The sequence below is a fragment of the Giraffa tippelskirchi genome, chromosome 9 (genome assembly GCF_054371585.1).
Source record: "Giraffa tippelskirchi isolate mGirTip1 chromosome 9, T2T-mGirTip1v1.2.pri, whole genome shotgun sequence".
NCBI lineage: Eukaryota > Metazoa > Chordata > Mammalia > Artiodactyla > Giraffidae > Giraffa > Giraffa tippelskirchi.
Genome location: NC_137283.1, coordinates 35938840 through 35958089, shown reverse-complemented (window position 1 = coordinate 35958089; position 19250 = coordinate 35938840). Strand labels below are relative to the sequence as shown.

The window sequence follows — 19250 nt, the reverse complement described above, 5'->3', positions numbered from 1 at the left end:
TTCACTAAGTTTATAACTGGGAAAAAAGATTCCATTTGCCTGTATGTTTTAATGTCATCGCTTACCTTTGTTTTATTGAAGAGTCGGGACTTGAACTCAAGTAGTCTCTGTAAGTATTATACCATAAACCAAAGATTCAAATGATGTAAATGTGACATTACTGGACACCATCCTTAACGCTGTATGTGTAAGAAAAAAGTAAGTCGAAAGAAACAATGCAGTATTTATTTTTTACACAGTTCAACTGGGCACAAAGTAAAGTAAGCTATCAAAATTCCCAATAATGATCTCTAAAGAAAATCCTTTGTGTATTTGGTTTTACATATTTATTACTCTAGAAAGTTTCTGAACTCTGTTTAATAGCAGATCTCCTTTCTTGATAGTTTCTTGGTACTGCCAGTTCTTGCTATCAGGTCTATAAATAAATTCAGGGAAAACATGAATTAGTTAGGGGTCACATTGCTCTGTAACAATAGCTGACCTATTTTAAAAAGAAGGCAGTCTTTTTTAAGAATGTCCTTTGTTATGGTAAGTATTACAAATGATACAGAAACTTAAGAGTACCTGTTGGTTTCCACTATTTCATTCACTTTATCTATTTTGCAGTGTAGCCTCCCAGCAGCAATAAACCTGGAGAGTTCCCTAATTGAGAAAGAAGGGAAAAGCATTTAGCATTAGCCTTATAGAGAATTCTTTTAGAAAAATGAAATCCTTAGATATCTATGCTCTATTTCTACACTCATTAAAAATATATTTGATTCAATCACTACAACAGCCATTCTTTCAACTGTTAGTTTTTGAATTATGTTACTGAGTGGCTTTAGGTAAACTGTAAAATTTTTTTTAAAAGCTCACTGGTTCTAAACTCACTTGTGTTCACTTTCCAGGTACTCACATAGTTGTATCTCCAGACTGCAGCTGCGAAAGCCATCTGCACCTATTTTTCTAGGACTGAGGTCCACAGGAAAAACTACACAAGCAGACATCCCAGCCTTGTGAGTCCTGCTAAGATCCACAGGGAAGCTGGGGAAACTCCTAAAGAGAAAGCTAGGAACAAGATGTAGAGAACAGCACTGCCCTGGGCATGAAAGCAGACTCAAGTGTGCCCTCTGCTGAGGTAAGACCTGCTGGGCAACTGCTTCTTGCCCTGCTCACTCACATCGGACCAGTTTGCCCTTCATTTACTCCCTAGACTCTCGGAGGAGACTCTAGACTTTAGCTTCAGATCCACCAAGGTTATCTGTCCCTGCTCATCACTGCGGCTCTGCACAGCACCACACCTTCCCTCCAGTAAGGCTGGCACACTCGCCAATCTGTCTGGGTTATTCCTGCCACCTTAAGTGTAAAAATCTTAAACATGCAATGACAGCCACTCTCAAGGCCCCGGAAAGCCCCCTGTGGTTGGTTATGCTGATTCTGAACTCAGTGCACTGACAGGCATCTCAGCACAGCCTCCTTTCTGATTCCAGCGACGAAGTTTACTCCTTCCTGCCCTAAACAGACGCCTAAGCCCCATTCCCTGGATCCAGACTATGTTTTTGTCACCTATGTGCTAATCAGACACACCCCAAGATGACTCATCTTCTCCAAGCCACCCAGACACGTGTCCAGTAAGAATGAGCCAAATATATGCTGGGTAAACAGAACCTAAAAACCAGAGTTGCATCCTAAGTTCCAAACAAAACACCTACCAACAAAATTAGGCACTACAGCCCATGGCTATGGTTTCTAACCTTACATATGTCAATAACAGTTGTGTCTATTCAAATAATGGCTTGGTCCTTTTCTCCACCAGGATCTTACTGAGTCTAAGGAAATGGAAAAACGAAGTACAAAAGTGTTCTTTAAACTTACAGAAAGATTTCAGCTAAACTCATTTTATCAGGTAAGAAACCTCCGCCTCTAAAGCTGGGTTGCAACATGAAGGGAAAAACTAAATAATTCAGATACCACTGTAATGACCTACAGCAGCGTGTCTAACAGTACTTCCTACTCCAGTGCGCCTGATCCACACTCAGCTGAGCCTCACCCTGCTCCCAAGGAGCAACGGCTTTCTCACCACCACACTGTTAACAGCAAAGAAAGAAGCCAGACCAACCCCCTCTTCTCATGCGCTGCTCGCCATGGTGAGCTCCTCCACACACGACCCCATGAGACGCAACTCCAGGGCCCCCACCACCAGGCTGAGTTTCACCAAGGAAACCAAGCCTCCCTGGAGAAGCCTGCCTTTGACTTTGGTATGGAGAAGAAACTACCCTCACTCCCTTTTTTCTTTCAAGAGAAGCGAATGAGGAAATTTCTGGCTCCATAATTTGGGTATACTTTGTGTGTTTTACTGATTGTAAATAATACTCTAAACCAACCCGTAAATATTTATGTGCATGCTAAGGTGACTGAGGAGGAAACGTACTGATGTCTGTAACTTTCTCTGAAGTCATTAAAAATAAGGTAAAGCAAATACAGTGTTAATAATGATAGAATCAAGGATATATAGGAATTTACTGTATAAATCTTTACAATTTCTCTATGTTTGAAATGTTCCATAATAAAACATTAGAAAAAAACAAAATGGCTAAACAGTATGGTCTTTTAAAAATGAAATGCATTAGAACTTCACTAGAAACTACTATATAACCACTGTGAGCCACTGTAGACTGATCCTCAAAGCTAACAGTCGAAGCTTGGAGAACCACTTCTAGTGAGATGCCGTGTGGACAGCTCACCCTCTGAATATCTACTTTGCCCCAGTTCACCCACTCCCGTCCCCTTGGTGTGTGAAGACACAGCCTGTTCCTTACCCCGAGGCGGAACATCCGCCAGTGGCTCCCACGGCACCGGGATGACATCAAGTCCCAGCTCCCCCCCAGGCCCCACACACCTATACACCTGCCTGCCTCCCACCAGGCTGCAGCTGTGTGTCTCTCTGTACCGTCTGATTATCGCTGCAGACTCACTTCTATCTGAAATGACACACACATTACTTGCCAACTCTCCCCAAAACTAGAATGAAACTCCATGAAGACAGACCTGGAATAATGCCAACCATACAGTAAGGACTTAGTACCTATCTGATGAACCTTTGAATCAAAGTCTTCGATTTTCAGCAACTGAAAAATTGAAGGCATTCTCAGAAGAGATAGGACCTAATGTGACCTAATGTGAAATGTAAGACAGTGAGCTAAGAGTCACTACTGTCACAGCAGAGTGGATCGCAAAGGTGTAACAGAGACCCCTTTGCTACCACAGCACCAAAGCAGAAATATACAATGAGAAAATGTGCAACTGGAGAAAGCGTACACGTTTATACATTCAAAGGTGTAACTGTAAAGAATAAATTAACACGACGTTGTTCAAACTTACTGATCAATGAACTCCACACCAACACCAAACGCCTCTGCCATGTAGCCCAGGGTTAGTGACCTGTACGATTCCAGCAGCTGGCTGTACGCGTGAATTCGCATTTCTCTTACATAGTATCGATAATGAGGTGCAAAAAGCCAGTCCTTTTTCATTTCCTGTTCCACAATAGCTGCAATGAATAAGATGACAAATTATAACAACCTCCCTTTGGATAAACTGGAGGGTGGATTTATAACATGATAAAAATTAACAGCCTTGATCTATAAAGTGTACATAGAATATTAATGAGCAATCCACAGAAGTACAATCATTTTCCTGAATAATAGTACCTATCACTGTTCTAAGTAACGAGGATATGGTAGGAAACCACAAGATAAGATCTCTGCTGCCACAGCAACTCAATTTCCAAAGGGAAGAAGAGAGAAATGGATAAACAAGGTAGGCTCCTAGAATAATAACAAGCTCTGTGGAGAACATAGAACTGTGATGTAAGCAGAGACCAGGAGGCCTTCCCCGAGACTGGAGTGGACAGGGCCGTGTTCTCTGAGGACCCAGCCGGGCAGAGAGCAGGAGACGCAGGGCAGCACAGACTCCGCAGGTAGAGCCTGGCTCAGCCCCGGAACAGGAAGGTGGGCAGGTTCAGAGAAGCAGGGGGACAGCTGTGCAGACAGGGACGGTGAGCAAGAACAGAGTCGAGCGTATACTTACTTCTGGCTAGAATAGATAAAAATCCTTGGAGAATTTCTCCTTTTTTAAGTTTTTGGGTGGAGTGAGGAGGGGTTCAAACATTACACTTGGCGAGGCGGAGATGGATTCTCTCATTAGATATCCGAGATCCCAAGGCTTGGGCCTGGTGCTAGCTGGCAGGTTGGGGCTGGAGACTCACATTTGGAAATCCCTGCCATCCATATGTGTTTGATGACAGACAGACTACAGGTAGAAATAAGGGCAATGACCACGCCTAGGCCAGTTAGCCACTGAAAGGCCTAACAAAGGATAAGGCACAGCCGAAGAAAATACAGAATTCAATACACTGACATACTAAGGTGCTGAAAAAAGGTTAACTGGCAGTTCCAAGGAGGTCCACCTATTAGATCCGCCACTATGTATACAGTGTCCAACGCATGAGAGCCACTTAAAAATACTGACCCAATGCCCAGCTGTTTGTATGGAGACATGAAGAAATACTCATTATATTTTAGGAAAAAAGCTACTTAAAAACCCTAAAAAGCTACTTAGAAACCTGCATATAAAATTCATCTTCGTGTTTTTAACAGTGCTTCGTGCCTGTGTCTCTGGACACAAATGCCCTTGGAACCTAAGCTCAGCAGTTGCGATCATGGAACAATTCTATGTAATTTGTAAAATGAATTTGGACATTAAGACTTTCTCAGCTCAGTTTATTTGTAAACTTCTGAAAACAAGGTTTTACCTAGAAAAGGATGTTATTTCCTCTTTCAAATAAAATATTTCAAAGTAACACAGTCTATGAATACTTAGCAAAGCAAAAAAGCTTATTACAAAGCCAAATACATGCTACGTATCTCACTACACAGGAGCAGACGGTAAATGATACAAATGATAACTGTTGTCAAAAGATTCATCTATCTGCCCTTTGCGTTTAAAATGCCTGGGAAATGGAGAGCAGTGCCAAGCCCGGTCCCCGCGTCCCAGGGGTGCCCAAGGGCTGCTCTACCTGCACCCCCGCTTGCAGGTGAGCAGGTAAGCAGACTGTGATACACACGCATCGAAATGCTACTCAGCAGGAAAAGACAATGAACCACTGCAAAGGAACGGCAGAAACGTGGACGTCAGGGCAAGAAACGTACCAGCTGTACTACAAGGCCAGCAGTCAGCAGTGTGGCACTGACACAGAACCACACAGACAGGTCAGTGGAACACAGAAGCAAGTCCAGAAACAGACACCTGACCGATTAATCTGTGACAAAGGAGGCAAGAATATACAACGGAGAAAAGACCGTCTCTTCAGTAAGTGGTGCTGGCCAGCTCCATGTGCCAGGCTGAAACTGGAACATTCCCTAACACCATACACAAAAATAAACTTGACATGAATCAAAGACCTAAATGTAGGAAAACACAGAACACCCTCTGATATAAATCACAGCAATGTCTTTTTTGATGACCTCCTAGAGTAAAAAATAAACAGGAGTTAATTAAAAGCTCCTTCACAGCAAATGAACCACAGAATGAAAAGACAACCCATAGAATGGGAGACATTTGCAAACAAAGCAACCTACAAGGAGTTAATCTCCACAGCACACAAACAGCTCACGCAGCTCGGTCAACAAAAACGGGCAGGATTCCCTGGGGGGGTGTCCGTGGTTAAGACTGTGCTCTCAATGTAGGGGCAAGCCTTTGACCCCTGGTCAGAGAAGATCCCACATGCCTAGCAGCCAAAAATGAAAAAAGTGGGGGCAGAAGATCTAAACAGACATTTCTCAGGGGAAGAAATACAGATGGCGAAGAGGCACATGAAACATCAGTAATTATCAGAGAAATGCAAATCAGAACTACAATAAGGCATCACCTCACATTGATCTGAACTGGCCATCATCAAAATGTCTACAATAAATGCTGAAGAGGGTGTGGAGGAAAGGGAACCTTTTTACACTGTCGGTGGGAATGTAAAGTAGTAACAGCCACTACGGAGCAGAATACGGGGTTCACTGAAAAACTAAACACAGAGTTACCATATAATCCAGCAGTTCCCCTCCTGAGCATATACATATCCGGAGAAAGCCATGATCCGAAAAGATACGTGCACCCCACTGCTCACAGCAGCACTATTCACAACAGGCAGGACAGGGAAGCAACCTCTCTGTCGTTAGAGGAACAGATAAATATGAGCACATACTCATAGTGGGATGTTACTTCAGCCACAAAAAAGGATGAACTAACGCCTTTGCCAGCAACGGGGATGATCACACTAAGTGAAGGAAGTCGGAGAAGGACAAACGTCCTATGATATCACTTATGGGCAGAATATCAAAGTCCATACAAAGGACCTCATTTACAAAACACAAAGACTCACAGACTTTGCTAGCCAGGACAAACTTCTGGTTCCCGAAGGAGAAAGGTGGGTTAGAGAGAGGGGAGGCATACAATGGGAGGCTGGGGTTTACACACACACAGTAATACATGTAAAGCAGAGGACTGACAGCGACCTACTGTAAACCACAGAGAACTCTACTCCACACTCTGATAACCAGATAGAAGAAGAATCTGAAGAAGTATACATACATGTATCGTAGAACTGAATCAGTTTGCTTAATACCAAACACACCACTGGGTAAATCAACTCTACTCCAGCATACAATGAATATTAAATTTAAAAAGAAAAGAGATGTCATCAGTATTACCTTCAGGCCTGGGTGACCTGGGATGCGGTCACATTCCTGGAGCCTGAGTAGCCTGTTGCCAAGGCAGGAGTGGGGTGGAGCTGAGGGAATGGGGGAGATGTGCCTGCAAAGGAGCCCCCCTCCCCTGGACCCTCAGTGCCTGGACCCCTGTGAGTCAGACCCCAATCTCCAGATCTAGGGGGGCCCTCCAAGAGCTCAGCCAAGCCTAGTACACCCGGGTTATGGTCGAGCCGCTGGGCAGGAAGAACTCTGACAGGTCACCTGGTTTCCAAGTCTCCCAGTGGTGAGGCTCCCACCAGCAGCTTCCCTCCTTGGAGTTGCACTACCCAAGTACTACAGCACCCTCAGCACAGTTCAGGGAGGTCTTGGGATTTTGGGGAGTGCAGGAGAAGGGGAAAATCGTCAAAAGACCCGAACCCTGGCACATTCCACTCTAATCTACAACCCTGGAACACAACTTTCTGTAGGGCTCCAATTGCCCAAGAACCTGGAGGGGAGCATGAAAGACTGCTGCCGCCTTGTGGACATTTCCTGTAACAACAACCTGAACACCTGCAAACAGATACCAACGGAGGCTTTCATGCAAAGATGGGCACAATCAAAGACAGAAACGGTATGGACCTAACAGAAGCAGAAGACATTAAGAAGAGGTGGCAAGAATACACAGAAGAACTGTACAAAAAGATCTTAATGACCCAGATAACCATGATAGTGAGATCACTCACCTAGAACCAGACGTCCTAGAGTGTGAACTCAAGTGGGCCTTAGGAAGCATCACTATGAACAGAGCTAGTGGAGGTGATGGAATTCCAACTGAGCTATTTCGAATCCTAAAAGATGCTGCTGTAAAAGTGCTACACTCAATACACCAGCAAATTTGGAAAACTCAGCAGTGGCCACAGGACTGGAAAAGGTCAGTTTTCATTCCAATCCCAAAGAAGGGCAATGTCAACGAATGCTCAAACTACCACACAATTGTACTCATTTCACATGCTAGTAAGGTTATGCTCAAATCCTTCAAAGTAGGCTTCAGCAATATGTGAACTGAGAACTTTCAGATGCACAAGCTGAGTTTAGAAAAGGCAGAGGAACCAGAAATCAAATTGCCAACATTCGCTGGATCATAGAGAAAGTAAGGGAATTCCAGAAAAACATCTACTTCTGCTTCATTGACTATGCTAAAGTCTCTGTGTGGATCACAAGAAACTGTGGAACATTCTTAAAGAGATGAGAGTACCAGACCACCTTAGCTTTTTCCTGAGAAACCTGTATGCAAATCACGAACAGAACCTTACATGGAACGACTGACTGGTTCAAAATTGGGAAAGGAGTATGACAAGGCTGTATACTGTCACCTGTTTATTTGACTTATATGCAGAGTACATCATGCGAAATGCTGGGCTGGATGAATCACCAGCGGGATCAAAACTTCCAGGAGAAATATAAATGACTTCAGATATGCAGATGATACCAATCTAATGGCAGAAAGTAAAGAGGAAGTAAAGAGCCTCCTGTTGAGGGTGAAAGAGCAGAGTGACAAAGATGGCTTAAAACTCAACATTTAAAAAAAACTACAACAATGGCATTGGGTCCCATCACTTCATGGCAAATAAAAGGGAGAAAAGTGGAAACGGTGACAGACTTTATTGACTTGGGCTCCAAAATCACTGTGGATGGTGACTGCAGCTATGAAATTAAAAGATGGTTGCTCCTTAGAAGGAAAGCTATGACAAACCTAGACAGCATATTAAAAATCACAGACATCACTTTGCCAACAAAGGTGTGTATAATCAAAGCTACGCTTTTTCCAGTAGTCTTGTATGGATGTGAAAGTTGGGACCATAAAGAAGGCTGAGCACCAACGAATTGATGCTTTAGAACTGTGGCGCTGGAGAAGACTCTGGAAGAGTCCTTTGGACAGCAAGGAGATTAAACCAGTCAATCCTATAGGAAACCAACTCTGAGTATTCATTGGAAGGACTAATATTGACGCTCTAATACTTTGGCCACCTGATGTGAAGAGCTGACTCATTGGAAAAGACCCTGATACTGGGAAAGACTGAAGACAGGAGAATGGCGTGGCAAAGGAGATGGTTGGATGGAATCACCAACTCAATGGACCTGAGTTTGAGCAAACTCCAGGAGATGGCGATGGACAGGGAAACGTGGTGTGGTGCAGTCCAAGGGGTGGCAAAGAGTCGCACATGATTGAGCAACTGAGCAACAATATATAAAACAGGTAATTCACAAGGACCTAATATATAACACAGGGAACTGTATTCAACACTCGATAATAACCTAGATAGGAAAAGAATCTCAAGAGGAATACATATATGTATCTCTGTAACTGAATCAGGTTGCTTAACACCAAAACCAAACATTACTGTGTAAATTAACTCTAGTATACAATAAAAATAAAATTTAAAAAGAAAACAACAAAAATATCAAGAGTATTCCCCTCAGGCCCGGGGACCTGGGCTGCGGGAGCTGGGGAGGATGTACCAGCAACTGAGCCCCCTGTGGACCCTGAGTGCCTGGTCCCCTGTGGATGGGACCCCAATTTCCAGATCCAGGCGGGCCCTCCTAGAGCTCAACCAAGCCTAGTGCACCCCAGAATGCTGGACCCTCTGGGCTGAAAGAGCTCTGAACATCACCTGGTCTCTAAGACTCCTGGGGGTTGGGTTCCCACCGCCAGCCTCCTTCCTGAGTTACCCCACCTAAGTACCATTGCACCCTCAGCAGGGCAGGTTGGGGAAGGCTTGGGATTTCTCTGGGGCGGGGGGGGGGAGGGGGGAGGGAGGGTGCAGGATAAGGTGGAAGAAGTCACGGTGTAAGAAGCAATGCACCAGAACTGTGGTGCACTGCACTCTAACCTACAACCCTGGACCATGACTTTCTCTAGGGCTCTGAGTGCCCAAGGAACCCGAGAGGGGCGTGAAGAAGTGCTGCCACCATGTGGACACTTCCCACAACAACAACCTGAAAACAAGTGAGAATGAAAGCCGCTCAGTTGTCTGAGTCTTTCCGACGCCATGGAATTCTCCAGGCTATACTGGAGTGGGTAGATGTTCCCTTCTCCAGGGGATCTTCCCAACCCAGGGATTAAACTCAGGTCTCCCACACTGCAGGTGGAGTCCTTACCAGCTGAGCCATCTGGTAAACCCAGTGCATAATGGCAACTCTTCAAATTCACAAGGCCAGTTGGGCTGTAAAGGACACCTGCCCTTTAAGCAATGTCCTAGGGGCAGGTAATCAAAAAACTGTTCAAACCATGCTGGACCTTCAACAAGTAATCTTAAGGGGTAAGCTTAAGGTACGCTGCCTTTCTGCACCCCCGCCCACCCTTTTCTGAAAGCACATGAAAATATGCTCCATAATGCTCATTATTCAAGAAATAATTAGCACCAGTCTGATTGGTCATCATCAAAAAGACTATGAACAGCAGTTTAGGGAAGAAGCATACATGTGTTCAGATGGCAGAGTTGCTCTACTGTGAACCTGAAACAATCACATCTTAGTCATCAGTTCAACTCCAAAATAAAGTAAAAAGCTTTAAAAAAAAAAAAGAACTACAAACAGTAAATGTGGGAGAGAGCATGGAAAATAGGGACCCTGCCTCTGCTTTTGGGGGACAATGTAAATTGGTAACAGTCACCAGAGGGGACGCTCTGGAGGTTCCTTAAAGCAACTAAACACAGGGCTGCCTCATGACCTGTCTCACTCCTGGGCCTCGAGGTGGAGAAGTTCCAGGGAAGACGGATGGATCAAGCCAGCGTTTCATACATGTACAATGAAGTATGCCTCAGCCACAGAAAAGGATGAATTAATGTCATTTCCAGCAGCATGCACAGACCTGGTGATGACCACACCAAGCGAAGAAGTCAGACAAAGAACGACAAAAAGCCTACGAGATCACTTACTGGTCTAATCTACAGACTGATAAAAATGAACTCATTTACAAAACAGAAGCAGACTCAAGAGACTTGGCATAGACACTTCTGGTTACCAAAGGAAAGGAGGGGTTGGGTAAATCAGGAGCTTGGGAAGAACACACACACTACTGTACACAACCCACAGGGGCCTACTGGAGAGCACAGGGAGCTCTGCTCAACATTCGTGATAACCTTTATGACAGAAGAGTAAAAACAGAATGAATACATGTATGTGTGTAACTGAATCACTCTGCTGTATCCCCTGAAACGAACACAACACTGGGAATCAACTACACTCCAATAAGTTTTGTTTTTTAAAAAATTTTTAAATATCTGGGAAATGAGTAAATTTGGTACATATCCCATCTGTCTCTTAAATTACAGACACTTCCATGAAGCACTCAATGACACACAGGCACTGTGCTCGTGTCAAGATCATAACAAAGAAAAAAAAAGTAAGGTCTGCTCCTAATAACTCTGGGTAGCAGTAGAGAAAAATTGTAATAAAGCATCAGAATAACAAACAGAATATTTGTTTTTGAAACAAGGCATATGTCCAATAAGCACATGAAAAGATATTCAAAACCATAATATATCACTGCACCCACTAAGATGCCTATAATCAAAAACCCACACAATTAACAAGTATTATGGTGGGGGCAGGGGGACGGGACTGGCACTCCCACACACTGTGGTGGTGATGTCAAATGGTGCAGCTGCTCTAGAGAACAGGTGGGCAGTTTCTCCAACAGTTTATCAAGTAGTTTCCATATGACCCAGCCATTCCATTACTAGGTATACCCCCAGGAGAAAACTTGTATATAAACATTCATTACAGCGCTGTTTATAATAATGTCCATCAGCTGATAAATGGAGAAATAAAACACTGTCTCTGCAGTGGTGTGTCACTCAGCTGTAAACCGAATGAAGCTCTGATATACGCCACAGCACAGATGGCAGTAAAAGCATTATGCCGGGCAGAAGGAGCTGAGCCCAAAAGGCTAGACGCTGTGTAAATCCATTTATGTGCCACGTCCAAAATAAGCAAATCCATGGGACAGAAAGACAAGGGGCTGCGAACAGGAATGGGGGGTGACTGCTAATGGGTACAGATCATCTTTTGGGTGATGAAGATGTTCTGCAACCAATGGTGTGCTTGCAGACCCTGTCAATAAATGGGGCGGAAAATAAGAGTTCCAGAAATGCAGAGGAAGGGTTTATTAGAAACCCCTTTGACTGAAGGAATAAGGGGAAAGCTCCACATCTGAGCGGAATATTGACCACAGGATGCACAGCCATAAAAAAGGGAGAAGGGCAATTCCACACTTCAATTGTCTGGGCAAACATGAGAAGACAGGACCACGCAGGTCCTTCCACACCTGAGGAGCCCTGTTCTGCGCTGCCTTTAGGGGACTAGTATGAATTCCCATGGGGTTTCCCAGGTGGCTCAGTGGTGAAGAATCCACCTGCCAATGCAGGAGATGCAGGTTTGATCCCTGGGTAGGGAAGATCCCGTGGAGGATGAAATCTCAACCTACTCCAGAATTCTTGCCTGAAAAATCCCATGGACAGAAAAAGCCTGGCAGGCAACAGTCCATGGAGTTGCAGAGAATCAGATATGACTGAGCACACACACGTGAATTCCCACAAGGCGGCCGAACTCTCTAGGCATGGAGAAAGCACGCCATAAACACCGGGCCAGCACCCACTACAAAAATAAAAGATCATCATTTGGAGTCCTCCTTTCCCAAGTTTTGTAAATGCTGCCTATTTATTAAACAAATGCCTTCTGAAACTTGGAGCAGGCAAGAGAATTACCAATGCCAAGTTGTTTAAGTTTTAGGAAGATCTGGGAAGGAACCCTGGGTGGAACACAAGCACATTCAACAGATTATTTTCTCAACCAACACCCCTTGAAAATGATTTGCAAATCAGCACGAAGACTCAGCTAATGCACAGATAATCCACTGTTGAATTCAAGGATCAATTAACATCAACTCAATCGAAAGGAGAGTCAAATTCCCACACGTCAGTCCCCAAAACACTCAATGCTTAGAACCATTTGCTTACTCCTGCTTTACACCTCCTAAGACTCGCCAAACCATGGCCATGAGATGTTAACTGCTGAAGATGGGTGTTAACTATTCTCTCCACTTGTATAAAGTGTAAAAAATACATCAAACGTGTCTAAACATATACTCATATTCAGGCATACTTCCTCGGCAAAGAACCGGACAACTGATCTTTCCAGCCGGTGAGAGCCACACAACTGTCATGTATTTTTCTTTGTTCTGTTTTGTTAAACAAACCTTAAAAAAAAAGTAAACATCAGTCTTACCTTGTGGACCACACTTGATCAAAGTCTAAACAAGAATGGGCAAAAGACTAGCCACGCTGACCAAAGAACAACAGCTATCTCTGCATACTGTATTTTTCATATATGTGAAAAATCATCTAAGGTTATCTACAGACAGAGTCAGGAATAAGATGAAGACAGCGCAAACAAGCAACCCTATCCTTACCTAATGACTGGAAGAAAACAGAGTAACGGCATTCGTAGAGCGAAAACAGATACTGGCGAACGGCTGGAAGACTGTGCAGCACTTCAAGAATCTCTGCTCCTTTAATTACCTAGGAATTTTTTTAAAAAACAAATGTATGCTTTAATGATTATGGTGTATTTATTTTGGAAAAGCATGGTGTCTTCTCTAAATATGAGTATGAAAGCTTCAGTCATTACCTTTTCCCTCAGATCCGGTCTTTCTAAGGCAATCATGCTGACATAGACGGTGTAAGTCACAAAGGTTTTATAATCCATGAGTTCATAGGATGTAAATGTTGAAACTGTGTCAAGGAAGAGTTCAGCTGCCTGTTTGAAATCACGAATAGCTACACAATAAAGACCTTGATATACTTTTAGGCGGTTCCTCCGGTCCCAATCTCCTCCTTCCTCTATCAGGCTATAGAATTAAAACAAAAGTCATAATCTGGACATAAACAGTGCTCCTTTTTGCAAGCTTTGTATTATTATGAAAGAGAAAAAAACTTGTAACAACTTAAACCAAAAAGTAATATTTAAAGAGAATAGTTTCTGAAATAAGTACATTAATTATTTGACCAAATGTACTAGTTGGAAACAAAAGAAAACAGACAAATTTCTTATATCAATTTCTTATTTATAGCATCGTAATTTAGAGGGAATATATCCCCACCACTAAAACGTACCTTTTGGCCTTTTCTGTATTTCGAGTGATGAGGTCATTATCCATGTAAAATAAGCCAATTCTAAGGAGATAGAACACAATATCCAGTCGGTGACCCAGCGCCACAGTTTTGTCATATGTCTTGCGAAATGCTGTCAGAGCACCTTCCTGTCAAGAGAACGAAGGGAACAGGTGAGAAAGGTTATACGTTTTGAAAGTTACAGCTGTCTAGGATTTTCTAAGCAAAGAGTAGGGGGAAGAGGTATGCGTGGAGATAGACAAGTATGACCGTGAGACGGTAACTGTTGAAGCTGGGTGGTAACTATTCTCTCCACTTGTATAAAGTGTAAGAAATACATTAAACTTATATTCTAGAAAAAAATAAAAGAAACACATTCATAACTTATTCACCATTGTTTCAGTATTCTTCTTTGTTCTATATATTCAATATTTTTCCTCTCACAATTACAATACACTACTTAAAAAGTACTTTACTGTAAATTATCAATCCTAACAACTAAAGGGTATTAAAAAATTTTATCTTAATCACTCTTAGAATGCAACTGATTATTTAAATATACAATTCTATCTCAAATCACTGGAATAAAATGTTTTCATTGCTTTAAAACTATGAATATGTGAGACTTCCCTGGTGGTCCAGTTAGGATTAAGACTCTGCACTCCCATTGCTGGGGTATGGGTTCGATCCCCAGTTGAGGAACTAAGATCCCACATGCTGCGTGATGTGGCCAAAAAAAAAACAGCAAAAAAGAAAAAAAGAAGAAAATGAGGTGAGCCTGTGACATCTTGTTTATGAGAAAATAGGAAAGACCAATGAGATCATGTCAAAAGGACAAAGAAACCGTCTTAAAGGAACTTACAGTAACAAATCTATAACAAACAGCACCAAAAAGAATAATGACTGTAATCAATACAGTACAGTGAGAAATAAAAATCCACCAAGTCGATTATTTAGTAAATAAAATAAAATATTAAAAACAAGAAAGTAGGGCTTCCCTGGTGGCGCAATGGATAAGAATCCACCTGCCAATGCTGGAGACACGGGTTCGATCCCTGGTCTGGGAGGATCCACATGTGCCGTGGAGCCACCAGACCAGTGCGACACAACTGCTGAGCTGGAGAGCCCTCGAGTCCACGCTCCTCAAGAGAAGTCACAACAAGAAGCAGCGCCTACTTGTTGCAACTAGAGAAAGCCCGCACACAGCAGCGAAGATGCAGCATAGCCAACAGTAAATAAAGATTAGAAAAACAATAAACTGGAGGAAAAAAGCTTTTAGAAGAATGCTATTCCATAAACATGGAATATATTATTAGAACATCACCAATGTACAAAATGTGGATTCAAGCATATCCTTATTGAAATTCAAGGCCTAAATCAAAAGCTTTACATTTCTCATTCATTCATAATACTGTATCCTGTTTAAGACCAAACCAAAGCAAACCACACTCACCACCTACAAAAGCCACAAACTATTAGCTATATTTTAAACTGTTCTGTGGTTTTCAACTTTTACAATAACTATGTCTTAAATCTATAGTCAACAGGGGAAAAAAATACTTGTTTTAAATTTAAGTTAAATAATGCTAGTTCAGATCATTTAACATTTCAGCACTTTGCCAAGATACTAGTCTAACTCCTCTGCCCCTGGGAACTATCATTATTCCTATTTAACAGCTGAGGAAACTCATCCAGTTGAGTAAATCATGATTACTGAAGCCAGAACCAGAACCCAGGCACTCTGACCCAAGAGTCCACAGTACTCAAATTTTAAAAATTAATGCCATATTATCCATTATCTAAATACTTCAGGATACACTGCTTAAAATTAAGGACATCCAAAGCCCATCCTCTTAACCACTATTATACAACTAGGTTAAAAAATTTAGAAGACCCAATACTTGCAGGTGCCCCTCTTGTGCCCTGATAGTATAAGTTAGGTTGGCTGCTGGGCCGAAGAACAGTCACAGATACTAAAATAAAAACTGTTCTCTGTCCCTGAGATTTCATCTCAGCATACACGCTGGAGAGACATAAACATATATGCACAAAGAGGCACACACAAGTGTATTTTTACAGCAGTAGCTTATCTTAGCAACAACAGCTGAAAACAACATACAGGTCCACCCCCTGAATAGCTAAATAAAGCATAGCATCGCCCTACTACGATGGAGTGCTAACTAGCAGTCAACCAGAATGAGCAAGAGGTAAGCGCACTAACAGGGCAGGTCACTCAGACATAATTTTGAGTAAATAGGGCAGCGTGAGTCCACTTTGATTCCGGTAATTTAAAACAACCCTTTTAAACCAATACTGCCTAATTTCTACAAGTACATACACGTGACTACAAATATACAATAAGAGAATGAAAAAGACAATCTCTGAGGAAGCAGAAAAAAAGGAAGATCAAACAGAACTTCAGCATTAACTCGAAGACTTGAGTTTCTTACAAGGAGACGATTACTTGTGTAAACAGTAATTTTTAAAACGCACCAGAACCAATGCTTCCCAATCAAGATAGGTCACAAAAATAAACTACGGAGAACGATCCAAGTTTGGCAAGATCAGCAGACAACCACGTCGGCACACGCACTTCATTGAATCACAGGGAGAGATGGGGAAGAATACACCCCTAGCTGCTGTGTGGGGGGCAGGTGAGAGAAACAGTGTAGCAAGAAAACTATTAACTTTTTATTCGTTCATTTCTGCACTGACTCACTAGTTCAGGCAAGCAGATTACCGCTACAGTTTTTGGAAGAAGGTAGTTAATGTTTAAAACGAGACCCTGAACAGTGCCCATTTCAGGCTACACAGACAGGAGAGACCACCTCACCCACCTTGTCGCCTATCCGGCAGAGGTACTCGGCCTTTGCCATCATCGCGTCTCGGATTTCGCTCTCCCCCAGATTCTTCTCTGCATCCTCCAGCTCCTCATCCAAACGTTTCAACTCGTCTTCATTTGCCTTCTTCATCTTGTTGAGCAGGTCGACGTCCATCTGCCACTCCAGGGACTTGCACAAGGCTTCGTAATAAGGAGCCATGTCTGAGGGAGAGCACGAGGGGTGTGACCTAGACGTGCCTATTCCACCCCCCTACAGAGCCTACCCCCATCTTCCTCCCACACAAGCTGTGAGGTCATCCGCCAGACCCCTACCCACTAGCAGGAAAGGGCTGGGCACCACGAGGTGCTCGCTACTGGGAGGCCAGCATCAGGACCAGGCCTGTCCCCGCCGCCCTCTGCTAGGGCCGGGGATAGGGCAAAACCCTCGGTCTGCCTCTCGGTGGCTGCTAGGGCGAGCTTGTTTACAGACACACACACACCTCAGACCCGTGCACTTAAGGGTGTAGAGCCCGCCGCCATCACTACTGGGAAGGGCAAAGGGAACCGATGCCAAGTTTCCCCTCCAGCGGCAATGCTAAGGTCTCCGAGACCAGTCGCTAATGACAATAAGCCCTGTCTCTAGCTCGGGGCTCCACACCTCGGGATCCCCTCAACCTGGTCCCAAGGCGGGAGGCGCCCAGAGCCGCACACCACTCTGAAAGCCTGGAGGTGCTGAGAAACGGGAAGCCCCGAGGTGTGGATAAGCCAGGTCTGATCTCGGGGTCCCTGTCGGGGTAAACCCCCTCAGCGCGGGGCCGCCAGGGCCTAGGCCGCTGACTCGGCGCTCCCGCCGGCCTCACTGTTATCGCGGACGGCTGCCATGAGCTCGTCGCGGACCGCCGCGTCCCCGCGGTGCTCGGGGAGGCTGAGCAGAAAGCGCAGCTGCGCGATGCGCAGGTCCGGGTTCTTGGGCAGACCCTCCTCTTCCAGGTTCTCCAGCGGCATCGCGGCGGCAACGGCAGCGGTTCCGAACAGACTGCAACTCACAGGCGAGAGCGGCGGCGGCGGAAGTTGAAGGAGACGCCGCCAGCCCGGCTTCCGGTCCCAGCTCCGGCTCCGCCCGCAGCGTCCCCTGCTGGACACTCCCGGATACGCTCAGCCGGCCCCGCGGTTTTCCCCTGACTCTCAGCGACTTAGCAGCAGTAGCAGCAGCTAGGAGAGTCCCAGGGAGGGTGGTACTCACCTCCAAAGTTGGATTTCCTGAACCTCTTTCTTCCTCCACTTTTTAGCTATTTCATTATCCAATCTGTTTGTAATTAATAGAGGCTGGAAATCTTTTGAGAATTTAGCAAATATAATAATAACAATAACAACAGTAGCAACCACAACAAAAAACACCCCCCACAGTTGTGTAGGCCTTACTCATTCCCCGGCTTTTACCTTTTTTCTTAAATGCATTTTTTAAAAAATACTGAAGGATAGTTGCTGTACAATATTATATAAGTTTTAAAGGTTATACTCCATTTATAGTGGGCTTCCCAGGTGGTTCAATGATAAAGAATCCACCTGCAATGCAGGAGATGTGGGTTTGATCCCTGGGTTGGGAAGATCCCCTGAAGGAGGAAATGGCAACTCACTCCAGTGTTCTTGCCTGGGAAATTCCAGGGACAGAGGAGCTTGGTGGCTACAGTCCATAGGGTGGCAAAAGAGTCAAAGGTGACTTAGCAACTAAATAACTCCATTTATAGTTATTATTTAAAAAATAAAAAGGTTGTATTCTCTGTGTTGTATGACAGATCCTTGTAGCTTATTTTATTGGAGAAGGCGATGGCACCCCACTCCAGTACTCTTGCCTGGAAAATCCCATGGACGGAGGAGCCTGGTAGGCTGCAGTCCATGGGGTCGCACAGAGTTGGACACGACTGAGCAACTTCACTTTCACTTTTCACTTTCATGCATTGGGGAAGGAAATGGCAACCCACTCCAGTGTTCTCGCCTGGAGAATCCCAGGGACGGGGGAGCCTGGTGGGCTGCCGTCTATGGGGTCGCACAGAGTTGGACACGACTGAAGCGACTTAGCAGCAGCAGCAGCTTATTTTATACCTAGTGGTTTGTACCTCTCACTCCCCTCTCCTGAAATGCCCTTCAGTTCTCTCTCCCCACTGGTAACCACTAGTTTGTTCTCTATATCTGTGAAGACTTTCACTTTTATGTGGAACTCATCTTAATTCTCTTAACACTAGGAGGTAGTACTATTACCCCATCTTGTAGATAAAAACGAAACACAAAGAAGTTAGGGAATATGATCAGCCAAGGTTATGCAACATTTACGTCTGAATAAAAACCTCTGTCTGCAGCTCTAAAATCCATGTTCCTTCCATGCTTCTCAGAAAATGGCTCCCAAAATTCCAGTCTTAATACCACAGCACCATCGTTTTGTTTATTCATAATTTAAATTGTTGCAAGCCTACATTTTCAGCCTCTTTTTGTTCATATTGCTACAGTCTTCAGTACTGGTGAAGGTTACATGAAATT

General features: G+C 44.0%; 2 protein-coding genes across 4 annotated transcripts in view; one reads left to right on the top strand and one right to left on the bottom strand.

The window, feature by feature from the left end:
• Positions 1-2569, top strand: part of ATXN7 (ataxin 7) — a 139499-nt gene extending 136930 nt beyond the window's left edge. Inside the window, exons 23-25 of the mRNA XM_081524522.1 lie at positions 888-1117; positions 1796-1885; positions 1999-2569. The gene's annotated coding sequence lies outside the window, so the exon portion shown is untranslated. The remainder of the gene's footprint in view (positions 1-887; positions 1118-1795; positions 1886-1998) is intronic.
• PSMD6 (proteasome 26S subunit, non-ATPase 6) lies at positions 206-17772 on the bottom strand. Of its 3 annotated transcripts, none has more exons than XM_081524529.1 (8): positions 17216-17772; positions 16732-16937; positions 13898-14043; positions 13413-13632; positions 13195-13303; positions 3361-3529; positions 565-642; positions 206-415 (listed from the first exon to the last, which is right to left on the bottom strand). In XM_081524529.1, the coding sequence occupies exons 2-8, from the start codon at positions 16933-16935 to the stop codon at positions 319-321; spliced, it is 1023 nt and encodes a 340-aa protein (XP_081380655.1). In that variant the 5' UTR covers positions 16936-16937; positions 17216-17772; the 3' UTR covers positions 206-318. The 3 variants fall into 3 exon arrangements, with proteins under 3 accessions (XP_081380655.1, XP_081380653.1, XP_081380654.1); XM_081524527.1 differs by having other exon boundaries at positions 17576-17772; XM_081524528.1 differs by having other exon boundaries at positions 17693-17772.
• Between the last annotated feature and the right edge of the window lie 1478 nt (positions 17773-19250).